Source organism: Sceloporus undulatus, chromosome 2, assembly GCF_019175285.1.
Source record: "Sceloporus undulatus isolate JIND9_A2432 ecotype Alabama chromosome 2, SceUnd_v1.1, whole genome shotgun sequence".
NCBI lineage: Eukaryota > Metazoa > Chordata > Lepidosauria > Squamata > Phrynosomatidae > Sceloporus > Sceloporus undulatus.
The window spans coordinates 113,618,318-113,637,282 of record NC_056523.1 but is presented as its reverse complement, the minus strand read 5'-3'; the positions used below and the strand labels follow the sequence as shown (position 1 = coordinate 113,637,282).

Sequence of the window (18,965 nt, the reverse complement as noted above, 5' to 3'; positions counted from 1 at the left end):
GTAAATTGTATGTTGTTGGATTGAAAAATCCACCATTGTAACCCGCCTTGATCTCTGGAAAGGCGGGCTAGAAATAAAGCTTTTATTTATTATTATTTACTTGGAAGTAGGTCTCACTGACTTCAGTGGGATTTACTCCCAATTTAATATGTACAGGATGATGATAATAATAATAATAATAGGATTTATTTATATGCTGCCCAATCACTGGGAATCCCAAATATTGTATCCCAAATATTTAACATCATTATAAAAACTGTTGTCTTGTGATTTGATGTCCACACATGTCCTTGTCTCAAATACTTAGGCGTGTGGTGTATTTTTCTTTGTATGGCTTTGATCCAAAAATAATTTTCCACCTATTCTACCAAAATCTTTGAGTTCTAATTATATGTTTTTTAATTATATTTATAACCCACTTTTCCTCTAGTGAACTAAAGGTGTTACACCTTGCTCTTTCTGACCCATTATATCCATACAACAACACTTTGAGGTAGGTCAGGTAGAGACAGAAGGACTAGCTGAAAGTCAAACAATAAGTTTCATGGCCAGTGAGAACTAGAGCCTGCATCATCCATACCTCTATTCAGCACTATTATCTGTACCAGTAGTTCTCAGATGTGACTTTCCAAATATTTGGGAATTAAAGTCTCAGAATTTCTGACCACTGAGCCATCTAAAAACTGAAGTGCAGAACATCTGGAGGACCAAAGGTTGAAAATCTGCATCATGCTGGCACTTGTATGTAAAGGGAACGTATGTATCTATACTATTGTATAAGTGCATGATGCAAAAGGACATCCAAATAATTTCATCATGTATATCTACATTGTCTTCAGAGATGTAAAATGGACTTGTTTGAGGAATTTCTACAAGAATTGAATTCTGTTTACTGACTGGCTGCTTCTATTCTGAAAATGTCAGTCATTTTTTACCTTACATAGAGAGTTTCTGAAAGAGAAAACTCATAAGTGACAACTTTTCAGAAAGTTAGCAATGTTGAAACCTTTTTCTTATTTCCTAAATTTCATATTTCTAGCACACCTTGTATAGATTTGTTTTGTATGTTGACTTGAATAGCTACATTGTCCTCATTTTACCTTTTTTTCTTTCAGTTTTGCTGAACCTGCCTACCAGCACTGCCCCATTTAAACAGCAAACGTCACAAAATGGGACCCAGACGGAAAAATGTGAAAGTATGTTCCACAAGCAGGGAAGGGCCTATATGTTTCAAAGCTGCTGAATTGAAGGACTATATGAATCAGCTTTCACATGAAGTGCTTTGCCATATATTTAGGTAGGTTGGAACATGTATTTTATTTTGTTACTAACATCACATGCCATTTGTTGTAGTATCTGATAACAAAAATGAAACTATCTGTCCTTTTGTGAAAGTGTAGCAACAGGTTCCTCCAATTAACTGCTTTCACATTCTTGAGATCTTTGGATATCAAGCATCATTGAACTAATTTCTTCATGTTTGTGTTAACTGGCATTTTGCTGCACATAAGCAGCTAGGAACAATGCCAGACGTTCTGCATTGCAGAGACATAGCATATAATTTCCACATGCAGAACTATGCTTTATTCCTGGATCTCTGGGAGTCCTCAAAAAATCTCAGCTGATGTTTTGTGTCTGGCTATAGGGGCATAGCCATAGGTGCCTTTGATGTACCTTGCTCTCCACTGGTCACTCATGACCATGAGGTGTGTGTGTGCGCGCTATTAACAGCTAAAAGGTGAGTTTCGGGAGAATTTCTTATCGTGTGAACGCAGTAAAGTATGTCAACTTCTATAGTCACAAAAAAGTGACTTGGAATAGCACAAGTTGGACTTATGCAGTCATAGGTTACTGAGGGGATGCTTGGCAGTTATTTGCTAGTTATGTCATATTGGATCTAAGGCATCAGGAGAAGGCTTTGTCTCAGTCCCACCACTACCCTCACAGGCATATTTGCTGAGAGCATGAGAGCGAGCCTTCTCTGGGTGTATTCACAATGCAGAAACAATCCTGTTTGACACCACTTTAACTGCCATGGCTCAGTGCTATGGACTTCTGGGAACTATAGTTGTGTAAGACATTTAGCTTTTTCAGCCAGAGAGCTCTGACTGAATTCCATAGTGTTGTAAAGCCAGATTATTTCTGCAGTGCAGGTGCAGCCTCAGTGGCTGCTCCCATCCTCTGGAATGCCCTTCCAAGAGAGGCTAGGCTGGCCCCCTTCCCTGCTTTCCTTTCACTGGCTGGTATCTTTGTTTAAGTAATTGTTCTCAGGCAGGCTTCTTACTGGAGTACATGATGTGTTTCTAAGGGGCAAAACAGATGAGAATGAAGTAGTGGCCTCTGGCCTCTGCACCTGTGATTGAGCCCTGATTGGTGCAGGACCACAGTGACAGGACTGCCTGCTCTGAAAGTGGGCTGCTGCAGTGGTCCCAAACAGGTGTCCGGCAAGGTGTAGATTTTTCCAAGTCCTTTTGTCGATGGCATTGGGCCAACTTAGATGGCCTCATAGGGGCTTCTGGTTACATCAGGGGTGTGCGTCATCTTCATACCCCGCCCCTGAAGAGGCCAGAAGGTGCTCTTTTTGGCCTGTCTGTTTCAGGCCTAACTTGTATTTTTAAAATGTGTTTATACTGTTTAAATGAAATGATTTTAATTATTTTTTAAAAAAATTACAAATACAATTTTATCTGTGAGTCGCCTTGTGTACCACTCCAGGACAAAGTTGGCATAAAAAATAAATAAGTAAATAAATAAAGTTAAATCCTGATGTTCTAAGTGAAAAAAGATAATCCTTGAAATAATGAGAATTTGGTGTAAAAGTAGTTATGAGTCCTGGAGGATTGGTCCTTACTATATATCTGAATTTAAAGTATATAGAGGAAAGCCTATATTGTTTTGAGAAGCCTGGAGATTTTCTACTAAATCATTCACTTAAATTTTCTGATGCTGCAAAACTAGTGTTAGGGCCAAAACAAACTGCCCTTTTGTGCCGCTGTCTGGGTGGCTTCAGAGTGCAGTGTTTCTACGCTGAGCTTCCCCATTAGCCACTCAGCTGTTTACATTGGGGCGGCTTCTTGAAGCTCTGACAGCATGATGTTTGCACACTTCCAGAGCATCATGAAGGTAGCTTCTGGCTGTGGCACAGGCACAAAGCCGACTTTTTGCTGCTCTTTTTTCGGATAGTTTCAAGGCGGATTAAGGCCGTGGCATGCAATTGCTGCAGCCTGAAGCTGACCCTTCTGGCCATCTATTTCAGTCCTTAATTGCAATTGCATTATCTGTTGACAATTATGTGAGTACTTATAACTGTTGTATTGTAATGTTTTCTTTTGTTGTTAGACTGCTCTGTTTCTACAAACCTCTTTTATTCATTTATGAATTTATCCCATACTGTGAATGCATGAGTATAGTACTAGCTAGCTAGATCAGTGATGGCGAACATTTTAGAGACCTAGGCGCTGTACAGATTGGTGGATACGGCGCCCCTGTCACATGCTAGGGGTTGGTCGAGGACACAGCATCCATACCGGCATCACTCCTAGCAGGTGATGGGGGCGTCAAAATGAGGGTGCCCTATACACACCATTTTGACGCAACGGACGCATAGCACCCGTATGTCCCATCATGCTTGCGACATCACGAGTGCGCCATTCGTGTAGCAAGCATGATGCAAAAAGAACCTTCTTTTTGCGGGTTCTTTTTCTGTTGCCGAGAAGCCTCGCTGTTTGGAAGCTGAGGCTTCCTGCTGGTGGAAATGGAGGCAGTGGCAGACTGCTCTTTTTGGGCGGTCTGTATCCCGCCCAACTATCCAAACTCTAGGGGTGGGACTTCCACCTTCTGAGGGCAGGACGTATGGGGCAGGACTTCTGGGAGCAGACTCTTTCAGCCTCAGGCTAGCAATAGCAAACCCCCCTCTGATGAAGCTTGCCAAGAGAACTCCATGTTACAGTTGCTATAACTTGGAAATGACTTGAAGGCACCACACACACAAGTCATGCTCTCTCAGTCACAGAGGATGGCAATGGAAATCCCCCTCAGTTGAAGCTTCTCCCATGATAGTTTCACCTTAGGGTCACAGGAATCAGCACTCAGAAGGAAAGGGGGGTGTTCTGGGTCTATAAGTTGGAAACTACTTGGAGTCACGCAACAACAACAATAAGCATAATAAAGCACAGCACAAGAACAAAGAGAGCCAGCAGTTTGAACATGCGACTCTGGAGACCAGGGCTCAAATCCCAGCTCAGCCATGAAACCCACTGGGAGACCTTGGGCAAATCACATTCTCTCAGAGGAAGATAATGGCAAACCTCCTCTGAAGAACTCTTGCCAAGTAAACCCCATGGATGGCCTCATTACACCTCACAAAACTACAGTTTCCAGAATCCCATAGCATGGAACCATGGCAGTTAAAGTTGTGTCAAAATGGATCATTTCTGCAGTGTGGATGGCCTCATTACACCTCACAACACTAAATTTGCCAGAAATATGGCTGCACAACTTACCGTGCCAGCCCTTTCCAGAGGCAGGGCAGGGAGCCTAATGGTGGCTGCTTCAGCTCCCGGTGGTGTCTGATTCCCAGGCAGCACCACGGCCCAGTGCTGGGCACGGCTTTTCCAGGATTGGCCAGTAAGGTACATCCTAGCTCACCCTTATTGGGCAAGACACCCATCCATCCAGCCCTTCTTCCTTCTGGATGGGGTAGACTTCTCCCTCACTGGGGACGCTCTGTCTGCAGTCCTGCTTGGACTTTCAGTTGGAGCACATTGCCAGTCCCAAGAATGGGTTCTCCAGGTGGGAGAGGGAGGAAGAAGGGCTCAGCCGCCTCCATCTCCCCGACCTGGGCCTCCCTCGCACTGTGCCCTCCTAGATGGCTTCGTGTTTTAGAGAGGGCACGTATGCCACAGGTTCACCATCATGGATCTAGATTATTTGGTAGAAAAGAGGAAGTATACCATCTGAAGATGTATTCTATTTCTCTCCCCATCCAAAGATACCTTCCCCTGCAAGATATCATGTGCATGGAATGTCTCTCCCGAAAGTTAAAGGAAGCAGTTACCCTATATTTAAGAGTGGTGAAAGTGGTGGATCTCTGCGCAGGCCGATGGTGGGAGTACATGCCTACTGGTGAGTTTTGCTCTTCGATAGTGGTGCACCATGGTCTAGTTTGTGTTGGTCTAGCTGTTACAATTATTTTTTTTTTTGAGAAAGATTTTAGTGAAGGTTGTGTAATGAATGTGTATACATACTCCCATTTTCTCCCATGTTGTTACTAGTGCTTATATGGAACAAATATTCTAATGTTTGTACACCAATATTTCTGAACCCAGAGCTTAAAAACTGAGACCTGTTTCCTGGAGAACTCTGATCTTTTTTTCCTTTTCTGCGTACTTTATTTTTTCAGTAGTAACAAGCTACAGATACAACATGTCAAAAATATAAATAATATTTAAGCAAAGCAGAGTATGATTGCATCATATGGGCAAATTCTGGAATGATTTAGTCTCCTCAAGCAAAATGTCATTATATTCAGGCAAGCTGCTAATCCTCTCTTGCTGTGTTCTTCTGTTTGGGGGGGGGGGGGCTTCCTGTGCATTTTAACAACAGGAAATGAGTGAAATTCACTTCCTGTTCACTTTCACCCCAGAGGGTTTTGGGGGACATTTGGTAGAAATGTCCTCTATAATCACTAGAGGGTTTGTAGGTCATTTCATAGCCAACTCGCCCCTCCTCTTCTTTTGAAAAATGTTTTGACTCATGGGGGACACAAAAATGGCCTGGGGGCCACACTTTGTTCACCCCATTCCTTACTGTTGGTTGTACATTATATATGAATAAGTTGAAGTGCAGACAGTGATACAGGAGTAGCTGCCTTCTCTGTGTGTTTCTGCATTCTTTTATTATATAGAAACATTGAGAGGGAAGATCAAAATGAAACCTGTATCTATGGAAAGCTAGAGAATGTGTACGATAGGTTAAAATACATGAGTTACAGAGACAAAATACAACAACATAGAGGATACCAGGTATTTTAGAAATAAGTTTGAAATGAGAATTATGTAGACCAAGACCAGATAGAAATTATGGCACCCAGATTTGATGAAAATGAATGTTCAATAAATGTGTTAGATCTATGGAGCTTGAAGGAAGTGCCTGATATGATTGAAGAGTTTATAACAATATTCTTGTGGAACTAGGAAAGCCAAAGAAAGTTGTCACTGTGTAGTGGGAACAATGTATAAAACACAAAACAAAAAGAAAAATGGGCCCAGTGATCCAGTTATTGTACTTTGTTATCAGGAAGAATTAGACAGCATATTATAAGTGCCTGTATAAGGACATGATGTTTTTAGTTAACTACTCCAAAAGAATCTGTGGGCAAAAAAAAAAAAGCTTGTGAAATAAAGGGGAACATCTAATCCAAACGGAGCACTTTTAGTCCTACTAAGCTCTGTGGAAATCAGTTCCTGTCTTAAATCCACAGGATTTAAGTGTGTATAATGTTGGATTATTACTTCCCCCCCGGTAATGTAGTTTTAGTTAAAAATTGAGAAATCACTCTTACCCTCTTATTGTGTATATTCTAGTTTTTGTTATTAGCTGAACAGTGAAGTACTTTTTCTGAAGTTCTGAAATCTTCTCTCTAAATTATATAATTATTAATTTAAGTACATTGTTCTTCTGTTTTGCTTTGCTAAATCATAGACTCTTGTGCCTGCATGATCAAATTAAGCACAACAGCAGTCTTTGCTCTGCTGAGCTTAAAATTTTGATTTCTGTGAACTATAAATACCGCATTAATCTCCCTTGCATGCTAGCACATCTCTTGTAACCCAAAAGATAAAATATGTTGTCTTTCCCCAGGATTCACAGATTCCAGCTTCCTAACTTTACTGAAGAAAATGCCAGACATTGAGCAGCTGTATGGGCTTCATCCTAGGCACCTTGACAGGCGCAGAGTTCGTGGCTATGAAGCGTTCAGTATTCCAGGCGTTTTAGAAGCCTTGCAGACTTGCCCAAATCTACTAGTAAGTGTTTTGTGTTCAAAACATGAAGCATACATAGCCATTAGTCATGTTCCTTTATAAAACTTGGAGGGAAGGTCACAGTGATGAGCAGGTGAGGAGATACTTTTATGCAAAGGCAGATGATGATGTGTCTCATTGCTTGCATTCTGTAAAACCTGTCTTTTAATAGCTGAAGATGCTGTACTTTTAAATTCTGTTAAGTAAATCTGAAATTCTGTCAAATATACTGAAATGATGCCAAGATAGTCTAGTTTTGGCAAGAATTGCCCTCGCTTTCCATTTTTAACATTGCTACATTTATTCTTCCAGGTCTTGTGTTTATTTTTTAGTTAATAAAAATAAACATTTGATACCTACATTTATATTTAGTCCCTGCTACAGACATTCATTAATAATAAATTATTCCAGTGTAGCAAATAACTGAATATAATATCATTTTTGCTTGTACTGCTACTTTTTAATTGAAATTGGACAGCTCCTGTATTTAGCATTATTCTTGGTCTGTTATTCACATTTTAGTGAAGATAAATACTCTTTTATTTATTTACGGTGATGCAATTTCCCCTTTACTTGGGTTTGTTCTGCTGTAGGGTGTTGAGACTTCCCATTTGGAACTTGTAGAAGCCATTTGGACATACATGCCACAAGTTCATATCCTAGGGAAGTTTCGTAATCGTAATGGTGCCTTCCCAATTCCACCTGAAAACAAACTCAAAATACCAATAGGAGCTAAAATCCAGACTTTGCACTTAGTAGGTAAGCATTGTTGTGATGTATTTGTCTAAATTATTAAAAGGATTCAACATTTTTAAAAGCTATGAAATTAAAAAGATGTCTATTCCATTTTGTTCTTGTTTTGCTACATAATAGGAGTGGTTATTCATGTTGTTAGGAAGACCTAAATTTTTAGCTTCAGCAGTATTTATTTTCCTTTAAAGTAATAGTGTCCTAAGATTTCTGCAGAACTTTCTACAAAAATTAAACCCTTTACTTTTATTCACATTGTTTTTCAATGAAATTGTTGACCTGGATTGTTGTTTTGTTTCCTATATTTTAGGAGTTAATGTCCCTGACATTCCTTGCATTCCAATGCTGAGGCACCTGTACCTGAAATGGGTGAGGCTTACCAAACCACAGCCTTTTAAGGATTTTCTTTGCATCAGCTTACGCACTTTTGTGATGAGAAATTGTGCAGGTACAAATTATGCAGATGGTACTTTTATCACACACTGGAAAAAGAGTTGGGGTGGTGGCGAAAGAATGAGTGCCTTTTGTATGCTAATGTTTGGAAAAAAATTCTTCTGTAGGTCCCACAAACTCGTTGAAGTATGTCCCATTGGTCACAGGCTTGGCATCTGCTCGAAATCTGGAACATCTAGAATTAGTTCGAGTTCCCTTCCTTGGAGGTCTTATTCAGCATGTTGTAGAGGACAGCTGGAGATCTGGTATGCAACCTCTCCCTTGGAAGTGAGGATAGTATATAGTTTATATACTATATAATAGTATATAGTTTGTAATTATTTCCCCTTTATTATTCATGGACTCTTGAGAATATTGCCACTGCACCATTTCAGAGACTTTGGTGTTGTTTCAAAATGTGCTTCAGCTGTTGTCTGAAGCTTGTGAAGGCAGTAAGTAAATTTGAATATCTCCTGATTGTTGTTTTGAATCAATATAATGAGTTTTGAAATACTTAATACTTGCTTTTGACTACATGAAAGACAGAGGGCATGCTTGCTTTTGATCCCAGTGTGCCTATTTTACATGAACTGTGATGGATGTGTAAGTTTTGGTTTGTGCTTCTTCCCACACTCCTAGAAATTATGATCTAAAGCTCATAGTGAAGTTAGACTCTTTCCACAGAGTCCATCCATTATAAGAGAGAGAGAGAGAGAGAAAGAAAAGGGGAAATTGTGTGGGTAGTATCTGTCTCTGTACAAATGTAAACTGCATCGTAAGGTACAATAAGAACTTCGATCATATTAGAAATAAACAGTTGAGGAGCCTTGTTTTCTGCACCCATGGAAGCTGCAGTCAGAGTGCAGTTAAGTATTCACTCTCTGGCTTGTACTTGTAATACCATGAGTGTTGATGCCTTTCTGAGTCTGCATATAGTCCTGAAATAGATGTTGACAGCTGTTTACCAATATGTGCCTCCATGATGAAAAGTAAACATGTATCTAGATTTATATTTAGTGCATGCTACTAATATTCATTACTAATGAACTCTCCCCATGTAGTAAAAAATGATTTACCTGTATAAAGTACACACTTTTTCTGCTACTGAGATTCTTGTCTGGTCATGAAATAGTAATAAAGTGTTGGCTGGCATCTGTGATACTTCTTTAGTCGTGGCTACCCTTTACTATCATGGACCAGTATTGTCTGTTGGAAGGAAGTTTTAGGATTTTATTGTTTTCCCCCCACAAGACTTTGTGTGCATGGTTATTCTGGAGAGTCTTAATTTTGTTCTGACAACCAAGTGAATTTTTTTTTTTTTTGGCCTTGATTTTCCTGTCAAGCAGGGGGCTTCAGAAATTTGCACACTATAGTTCTGGGAGCTTGCAAGAATGCTCTGGAAGTGGACCTTGGCTACCTCATTATAACAGCTGCACGAAGGTACCTATAGAATTTTGGTAATTTTGCATGTCATTTTATCTGTAAAGGAATCAACATGTTTGTACCTAAGGCATAGTGACCTACTTGTACATAATGTCATTAAAGTAAGACTTTGGTATCCATTGAGATTTGGTTCCAGGACTCCCCCATGGATACCAAAATCCATGGATGCTCAAGTCCCATTAAATACAGTGCATAGTAAAAAGGTGTCCCTTATATAAAATGGCAAAATCAAGGTTTGCTTTTTGGAATTTATGTATTTTAAAAATATTTTCAAATCATGGAAGATTGAATCGGATAAAAAATGCATGGATAAGGAAGGCTGAATTGTTGCAATGCTCGTAGTTTTGCCATGTCTTATTTTACTGAGCAATTTATTGATGAAACAGACATAATGCTGCTTACAAAGGAACAATGTCATTCTTTATACAGTGGTACCCCGGGTTACGAATTTAATTCGTTCCGCGGCGCCGTTCGTAACCCGAAAGATTTCGCAACCCGAAAAAGCCATAGCCGCTAGCGCTGGAAAGCCGCGATTTCGTGCAAAAAAGCGCCGAAAAGCACCAAAATTTTTTTCGTAAGCCGAAAAAAAAACGTAACCCGGAACAGTTTTTTCCTATCTAATTTTTTCGTATCCCGGAAATTTCGTAACGCGGTCATTTCGTATCCCGGGGTACCACTGTATGTCACTTGCAGTGCTATGCATTTGCAAAGTACTCTTAATAAGTGAATCGTCACCTATCTGGCTTTGTGGTGAAAGTGCCCTTGCTGTTAGCCTGTTTGAAAAAAAGGTTGTATATCAGGATGTAATTGTTAGTGTGAGATTTTTACATTTTGTTTTGCCTCTGTTCAGGTTGCATGAAGTGCGAATCCAGCCTTCCCTTACCAAAGATGGAGTGTTCTCTGCACTAAAAATGGCAGAATTGGAGTTTCCACAGTTTGAAACCCTACATCTTGGATATGTTGATGAGTTTTTGCTACAGTGTATGAAATCCTTCCATTTTCCTTTGGGTTACCTATCAACGGTTAGGGTAGATCTGGATTTTATCTGTCTATATGTTTCAAATCTTAAAAGAAGATGCAGATGCTACAATAAAAGTGTTCATAATGCACAAGCATCCCTTACTTTCTCTCTCCTGCTGATGATTTAAGGTCAGCCTTGCAGATGAGTTGTGCTTGATTAAAATAGCTTGTGTGTGCATGACCATGCCAATATTAGATTTTTGGAGATCATCAGTCACTAATGGGAAACCTCAACACAGTTTTGGAAGTTCCCTTGTGAAAATTAAGTCCAAGTCCAGAATGAGAGAAAGAGAGAGAGAGTCCATGACAAAAAGATCACACTCAGCCATTCTGTTGCAGATGGATGTTGGAAGTCACTTAACTGCCCTTGTTTGTGTTCAGGAACTATTATCCCAACCTCCCTTTTTTCTCCCCTGCTGCATGTGATTTATCCCTCTCTAGTGAGCCACTGTAGAGGAAGTAGCCACATGTCTGTATTGCCTAAGCCATAGAAATATAATAGAGCCTTAAGGCTTGCTCTCCTTTTTGTATCTTTGTCAAAAGAAGGAGAAGCATTGTGACACCTACCTGTGGGAACAGTACTAGCAAGTGAGCAGGCAGGGGACGGATTAAGAAGGCATATGTGTTCATCACTTGGCAGCTCGCCTAAGGATTCATCACAGATGAGTGGCAAATAGTATAAATGTCATAACTGCCTGGAGACATTTCATGCAGCCGATGAGCTAGAATCTTGGATGGAGTGTCATTTCTGCTTCATACCTGTAACATGGCACCCCCAGCTCTGAAATCTGTTTTGCCTATCAGATCCTTTAGAGTTTGTTAATTCCCTTTAAAGCAGTGTGGCAAAGAAATATAAAATGCAGCGTGGGTTTGAATGGATTTGACACACACACTCTCCTTTGAGTGTAGACATTTTTCACTCAAGAGGGGCTACTTTAATCTGAGTTCCACTGGGAAGTAAACCTTTGCTGTTAAAAAGTGATTTGGGGGCAGGGAAGGATTCTTTTCACCCAGAATACTAGATTAACCCAAACCCCACCAATTCATAGAACTAATTTGACCCTCTTGGTGTAGTCTTAGGACCAAGATGCTATATTGGCAATTCTTGTGGATAAGATCATTTAAATGAAAACCAAGTAAGTCTTCTCATTTTTATAGACCAATATCTGTTAAGGGAACTTTGGCATGTTACAGACCACCTAAAAGCGGTGGTCTGCCGGCAGTGCCGGTTGCTGCGTCCAGAAACCGCAGCGGCCAAACTGCGCGATTCCCGGGCACAGCTGAAAAGAAGCGTCAAAATAGCGCTTCTTTTTGCGCCCTGGAAGTGGTGCTGTGAGGCGCTAGTTGCGCACTCGCAGCGTCACTTCCGGGTTGCAGCGTCCAGATGCTGTGTGTCCGCGACATCAAGATGGCGGCGCCCGTGTGGAACAGGCACCGCCATTTTGTACGGACCCAGTCCATACTAGGGTTAAGGGCGTCAGGAAGTGGCGCCCCTTCCTAACCCGGGGATGTACTATAAGCCCGTCCAGAACGGGCCCCAATGACTATCTAAAGAGTTCAGGCTTCTTCTTCCTTATCTGAAGGCTTCACCTTACATTATTTGCTATTACCACCGTGTAGGACGAGTGTATCACTACCATTTCTCATTGATATTTGTAGCCAATGGTCACTCTGAATTGCTGTAGAAATAATGAAAAGAGTAGGCTGCTAAATTGCCTTCTGTCTGTGTTTAGGTAAAATGATCAATGCTGACCTAGTGAAGTATGGTTTGGCTGATGTAGTTGAAAATCCAGGGATCATCACAGACATTGGAATGAAAGCTGTGAATGAAGTCTTCTCTTCAATTAAATACCTTGTAATATACAACTGCCCGCATCTTCACAATCCAAGCAGTTGGATCACAGGTATGTGCCCACAAAGATATGCTATGGTATATCCACACACTATTCATTTTTTCTTTCTGCTTTATATTCAACAAATGGGAATTGTGTAGTTCTGGAACATCTCATTGATAACAAAAATAGATGTAGACTCAAAAGTTCATGGGCTGCACAACTCTTGTTAAGTTTTCAGGATGACTGGTGTGAAATTAATTTCTGTTCTCTTATCTCAAAACAAAGAGGAAAAAAATCAGTTAAGATGCTCATTTACTTCACACAGATTCTTTTTAGTCTGAGTCATCAGTAATGAAAAGCTGGGCCATATAAGTCCATTGTACTTCAGCTTTTTCCGTAGCTGGAGGTAGTGAATAAAAAGTGTATAAATCAGAATAGACAGGGAGCACCAATTTTTTTTAGGTGGTCATAATGGGGAAAAAAGCTCACGCTGAATTGATGAAGAAAAGATTTTAAAACATTCAAACATGGAAGATATATTATGTAGAAATCTTATCAGAAGCTCATTTGTATCTTTTTTTCAATAGATCATTCAAGATGGACTCGGCTATTTGATCTCACCTTGGTGAGATGCCATGCAATAAAATTAGACTCTTTTAGTCAGTTTATTGAATTACTGCCAAGCCTGGAGTTTATCTCTCTAGACCAGATGTTCCGGGAGCCTCCCAAGGTGAGTTTGCAAACTGTGCCTTTTAAGATGTTTTATCCTGGTATGTAGTTAAACAGATCACTAAACAGTTCTTAAGCTGACTATTTTTAAACATTCAAAATTAATTACAAAGTTCAGTGACTACATGAAGAACAAAATGACAGATGAAAATTAACATTATTGCAAATTATACTACTACTTTAAGGCAAGGTCTTGATTATAAGACTAATTTGCTTGGGTGGAATGATGATGTGCTGTTGCAGTGACCTTATAGTTCTTCATAGGTACCTGTGGGTTTTTTTTAACATGAATCTAAAAATAGCAGCATAACACCACTGTCTTAATTACAGTCTGTTTAATTAATGTGAGCATACGGAGGGGAGCAACAGCCAATACAGCTACTTTCTGTTGATATAACTGATTGATAGTATGAGATTTACGAAGGTAGGAAAAAAGGATGAAGGTCTCTAAAAAGAGAGAGCAACAGTAGCTAAGAAAAAAATGATTAGGCAAAGCCAGCAGTGGAGAAAGGTGGAGATGGCCTTCTTTCTTCAAAAATATAAATAAATCACTCCCTTGGGAGTACAATGCTATGTTTGCTTATTCAGAAGGAGATTCCACAGTGTTTTTGGGACTTACTTCGTAGTGAGAAAATCAAAATCTTGGCTACAAAATGACATTTTTCATGGACATCACCTTGTGGACATACCATTTTCAGATTGTATTTCTACAATAACTTTTGCAAATAGAGTTAGTGCTTCTGTGTCATAATAGTGTGATGACTGATGAAATCTTCCCAAACTTGACTGGAGGATTCTCTTCACATTGAACTAATTAATAATGGAAGTGTGATGTTTTTATAACTGAAGGCATCTTGAGTGGGTGGTTTCTCCATTTCTGAATAACTCTATGATGGGAATAATGTTAAGATGATGCCACAGTATCAGGTATCAAATTATCATGTAGAGCTCAAAAGCAGCTCAATATTTAGATATCATATGTGTAATTCTAGCAGTCCCAGGCAATGTGAAATTACCTTTCTGATGTTTCTGTTCATCCAAGAAATATTCAACTGTGATTTTATTGCACTGATCACTGATTAAGAGTGTGTTGTTTTTTTTCTGGAACATTCTGCAAGTTGTCAGTCAGTGTTGTTATCATGTATTTTAGGGGTGTGCTCGTGTAGGTCTGAGTGCAGGCACAGGAATTGGTGTCTCTTCTGCTTTGGTCAGCAATCAAAACTCCAACAATGAAAATGACAACAATAACAATCACCAGAACAATAATGCAAATATACACCATAACAACCACCAACAACCAAATGACCAAAATGAGGAGAATGAGTTGCGACAGGAGGAACAGGCTGAACAGCAGATTGCAGCAGAGGGTAAATGCAGAATATAGTCTTAAATCTGGGTTTTTTAATAATTGAACAATAATCTAGTCATCTTATGTATATACAAATATCCACAGATTTAAAGCTATTCACTTCACCACTGCAGCCTCTAACAACTTCACTTAACACTTAATTCTTCCATTTCCACAAAATGTTGTAGATTTTTTCCTTGTGATCTAGAATGAGTGTTTTCTTCAGTTCTAGACAAAGGAAGTTTTGACACCACAATATTTAAAACAAGCAAATTATATTTTTATTTCTATTCTGTAGCCTTAAGATGAATTAATGTGGCCTTTGGCAAATAACCACCTTAACTATTTTACAAATGAATGTTTTATCTAAAGCAAAGCCACATTAGTTTTTATCAACATAATGGCATCAGTATATTTGTGCATGCGTCAAGTTGCCTGTCGACTACTGGCAACCCTATTAATTTCATAGGGCTGTGTTAGGCAAGGAATGATCAGAAGGTTTTGCCAGTTTCTTCCTCTGAAATATCACCTACATCACCTGGTATTCATTGGCAGTCTCCCATCCCAGTACTAACCAGGGCTGACCCTGCTTAGCTTCCAAAATGAGATGGGATCTGCTGCCTTTAGGTCATGTACAGAACAACTATTCCGGCATATTTGAAAATCTTTTTTTTTTTTTTTAATAGTGATTTCTTTCATCTTGCTAAGTTTAGTTTGGTTTGAAGGCCTCATTTTCTATCTGAGAAGTGTCTGCAGATAACTTCTGTAAAAAGCAGAACTCTTATCAAAAGCTAGGATATGGAACTGCATCAGAATACCTTTGATATGATTTGAAAATTGCCAAGTTAAGTTTTTTAGCTCAAGGGCAGATGTTCTTCCCATACTAGGACTGTTTTGAAGTCTTCCAAAGATTGTCATGCAGTTGTGTATGTGTAGCTTCTGTCTACTCAGAAAGAGAAGTGTTCCTATTTTTATTAAAATAATTCTTACCTCTCTTGCAGCACTAAACGATATGGAGGAGGCCGCAGCAGAAGATGGAGTGGCTGTGGCAGAGAGCCACAGTGATGCCTCTGCAACTAATCAGGCGCTTCTTCCTATGGAAGTTGATGAAGAACAAGCAGGTAATTGTCTTGTCAGAGCATTCCTTTCTTCCTCCTGTTTCATTATTTAAGTGTGAACAGAGTATCTTTGTAACCAAAGTATATATCAACATAGAATTTGGTTTAGAATAAATAAAACAAGTTAAGAATTGTGAAATGGATGAACTTGAGATAACAGAGATTCTAAAAACCTAGTGTTTGTAGTTTAAAACATTTAATACCATTTAGAATTTATGATGTTCCTCTTGTTTCAAGAATTTCATGTACATTTTGTTGCAGTTACTAAAGAATACTTTAGTAAGACAGGACAATGTTGTTGCAGATAAAGGGGCACCTAGCAAGTTCATATGAAAGGAAAACATTAACAAGGTAGTCTAGGCTCACACCTGAATAGACTAAACAAGCTCTGGTCTAATTGTTAAGCCTATAAATTTAACTATTAATTATAGTTCAAATTCTGTGAATTTTTAACACTTTTATTTGTTATTTTCAGAATAATGTCCTTTGCTTCATTCTGTTGCTTGCTGTTTCTTTTCTTTTTTTTTTTATTGTGACTCTCTTGCCTACTTTCATTTACACACCTATGCCAAAGTCCTGACTTGAGGTGTCATTAGGCATGTATTGCCCTATCAAAAAATCAGATGACTACTTTTAACCAATTCTAAGAGTTCTTCAACCTACACTCAATTTTAAACACCATATATGCTTCTGGAAATTATTTTGCTGACACATTTATGTAAAACCAAATAGCTAATGTCAACATATTGACTGCAAGCACAAAGTATGATAAAACACAAAATATAATAAAAGTTGAAGGGGAAAGGAGGCTGGTACAGGGAGGAGAGAGAATGGCAGCAAAACACAAAAAACATCAGAGCACAAGTTTCTGGTATTCCTTTTTTGTGCCTTATCATCCTTGAGGGGAACTTGGAGACAAACAAGGCAAGGTGTCTCATTGTGCTTCCAGTTACATATTCAAAAATCTGACTAGACCCATGTTTTGAATCCAATAGAATAAAGAATTGATCCAGTGTAAATGAAAGCATTATGACCTTTGGAAACTGTTCTAAACTGTTGTGGAACTTCCTTTTCTTTCTCAGGGCCCAGTGGTCTTCAACCTAATGTAAACCTAGCACCTATTACTGTCCATGACTCAGACAGTGAAGATGAAGATGAGAACATGGCAACCTCAAGGTCCTGTATTACAAACAGTATTGCACAGAGTTACTCAGATGGAGAGGAGAGAGTGAAAGATCCAGTGGAAATCCATGAACCATCAGGTGCGCAGTTTGTGTTCATACATATAAATAAAATTAAAAAATAATGGTTTGAAAGTTGGATGAGAACTCTGGGAAACCAGGGTTTGAATCCTTGCTTGACCATGAAAACCCACTGGATGATCTTGGGCAAGTCACACATTCAGTGCCTCAGAGGAAGTCAGCGGCAAACCCCATCTGAAGAAATGTTTCCCAGCAAACCTCATGATAGGTTTGCCTTACGGTTGGAACTAACTTAAACACCCACAACAGCAACAGTGAAAATAGTCCTTGTGTTGTGAAGCATGTAATGTATGAAGATCTTTTTGAGGAATAGTGGCTGTAGTTCTGCTGTAGTTACACTTTTCTTGTACTGTTTTCCATATTGCTACAGATCATCTTCTGCTTATTTAGAGAGTAATGCCTTCTTATATTAGTTAAGAAGAAACACTTCCATGGAAGTTAGCTCTAATGAATGATTATTTGAATTTCATAGAGTTATGTCCACAATTTTTTTGTTTTTATTTTTTGTGTGGATAGTTGTATTCAAATACAAATACTTCCTTTTTTTTTTCTTTTTTACTGATTTTCTATCTTAATGGATTTTTCTATTGCTGTTGGTTTTCTTTCATTTTTTATTTTTCTCTTGCTACCTAGAGGATAGATCTCATCCACACAGTTTCAGTTTTCTTGACATCTGTTTAATTCTGTTAAGATCCTTTTTCCTCCCATCCTGTAACTCTTTATTTTTTTAAAAAAATATATTTCAGGAATTGTAGTAGAGTTCAGTTTGGTTTTATTTCTGTACTCCTTTTAAAAAGCCGTTAATTGTATTGAGGATTGACTGATAATGCAGCAGTTTGTCACTTTGAAATGAACAAACTAGGATATTAGTCACAGTTTGATCCGGATTTGTTTTAACTAAGAGGTGAAACAGCCTGGCACAATACACTGGTTTGGGGTGCCGTGGGACCATGGCATTTAGATGGTGCATGCCACAACACCACCCCCAAACCGCTTCTTTTTGTGCCAGAAAAATAAAAAAAAACAGATCGGGGATGCAGTGTGCAGTTGCTATGGCTCCGATTTGATTCTTAAAGGGGTGGCATCAAGCCACCCCTATACGGCTGTTTGTTTTGGCCCTTACTTTCCTTAGATATTCCCTAATTGCAAAAATGCAGACAGAACACAATCGCTGTTTGTTCTAAAATGAAGGTCTTCTCTCCTTTGCTGAGGTTTGTAAGTTCCAATCATTTTAAAGTTTGATTTTGAGTGGTTATCTGGGGCAGGTGTGTGATTTTTCTCTTTCAGGATCCTGGTTATTTAAATCCAGCTATCTTTATGGTATTGCTTTTTGTGTCTTTGTAGTACAATTTGCGTGCAAGATACATGTGGGGAAAGAGGTCAGTTTCCTGCAGCTTGCATCTACACTTCAGATTCAGTTTTAACTGCCATGGCTGCATCCCATGGAATTTGGGGAGTTGTAGTTTGTTGTGGCACCAGAGCTCTCTGACAGAAAAGGCTCAATACCTCACAAAAATGTAAATTGCAGATTTCCATAGCATTGAGCCATCGCAGTAAAAGTGGTGTCAATTTAAATTATTTCTGTAATGTGGATGTAGCCGTAGACATTTTAAATGTTCCACAAATCAATTCAAATAGTCAAGAAAATTCCTTAATGCAGCAGTGGGGAATCTATAGCCATCCAAATGTTGTTGAACTACAATTCCCATTTTTAATGACTTTTGGCTATATTGACTGGGACTAATAAGAGATGGTGTTCACTATCTGAAGAACCACAGGTCCCACATAGTGCTTAAGGTGTCATTGTAAACTTGAGAATTGAGTCCATCTATCAACATTACTTTTTGCCACTTACTCCAGGACAAATAGCATAAACCTCCTCATAAGATAACTGGCAGGACTTCTGTTCTTATATAAGATGTTGTCAGCTTAATCACAATAAAAGAAAAATTAGGAAAATCAATCTAATTTTAGCCTTTGAAGCTGCACGACTACATGTAACACAA

At 39.0% G+C, this 18,965-nt stretch overlaps 1 protein-coding gene across 8 annotated transcripts in view; it reads left to right on the top strand.

Annotated features, from left to right (window-relative positions):
• Nucleotides 1-18,965, top strand: part of FBXO38 (F-box protein 38) — a 44,839-nt gene that overhangs the window by 3,591 nt on the left and 22,283 nt on the right. For 4 of the 8 annotated variants that reach the window (XM_042449060.1, XM_042449062.1, XM_042449058.1 and 1 more), the window contains exons 2-14: nt 1,116-1,297; nt 4,991-5,124; nt 6,862-7,025; nt 7,616-7,781; nt 8,083-8,220; nt 8,333-8,470; nt 9,548-9,644; nt 10,498-10,628; nt 12,401-12,571; nt 13,090-13,232; nt 14,382-14,598; nt 15,581-15,700; nt 16,780-16,959. In XM_042449060.1, the coding sequence (XP_042304994.1) occupies nt 1,170-1,297; nt 4,991-5,124; nt 6,862-7,025; nt 7,616-7,781; nt 8,083-8,220; nt 8,333-8,470; nt 9,548-9,644; nt 10,498-10,628; nt 12,401-12,571; nt 13,090-13,232; nt 14,382-14,598; nt 15,581-15,700; nt 16,780-16,959 (1,927 nt within the window). In that variant the 5' untranslated portion in view covers nt 1,116-1,169. Of the gene's footprint in view, nt 1-1,115; nt 1,298-4,988; nt 5,125-5,401; nt 5,531-6,861; nt 7,026-7,615; nt 7,782-8,082; nt 8,221-8,332; nt 8,471-9,547; nt 9,645-10,497; nt 10,629-12,400; nt 12,572-13,089; nt 13,233-14,381; nt 14,599-15,580; nt 15,701-16,779; nt 16,960-18,965 lie in introns of those variants that run through there. The other 4 variants (XM_042449061.1, XM_042449059.1, XM_042449063.1 and 1 more) reach the window with 3 other exon arrangements.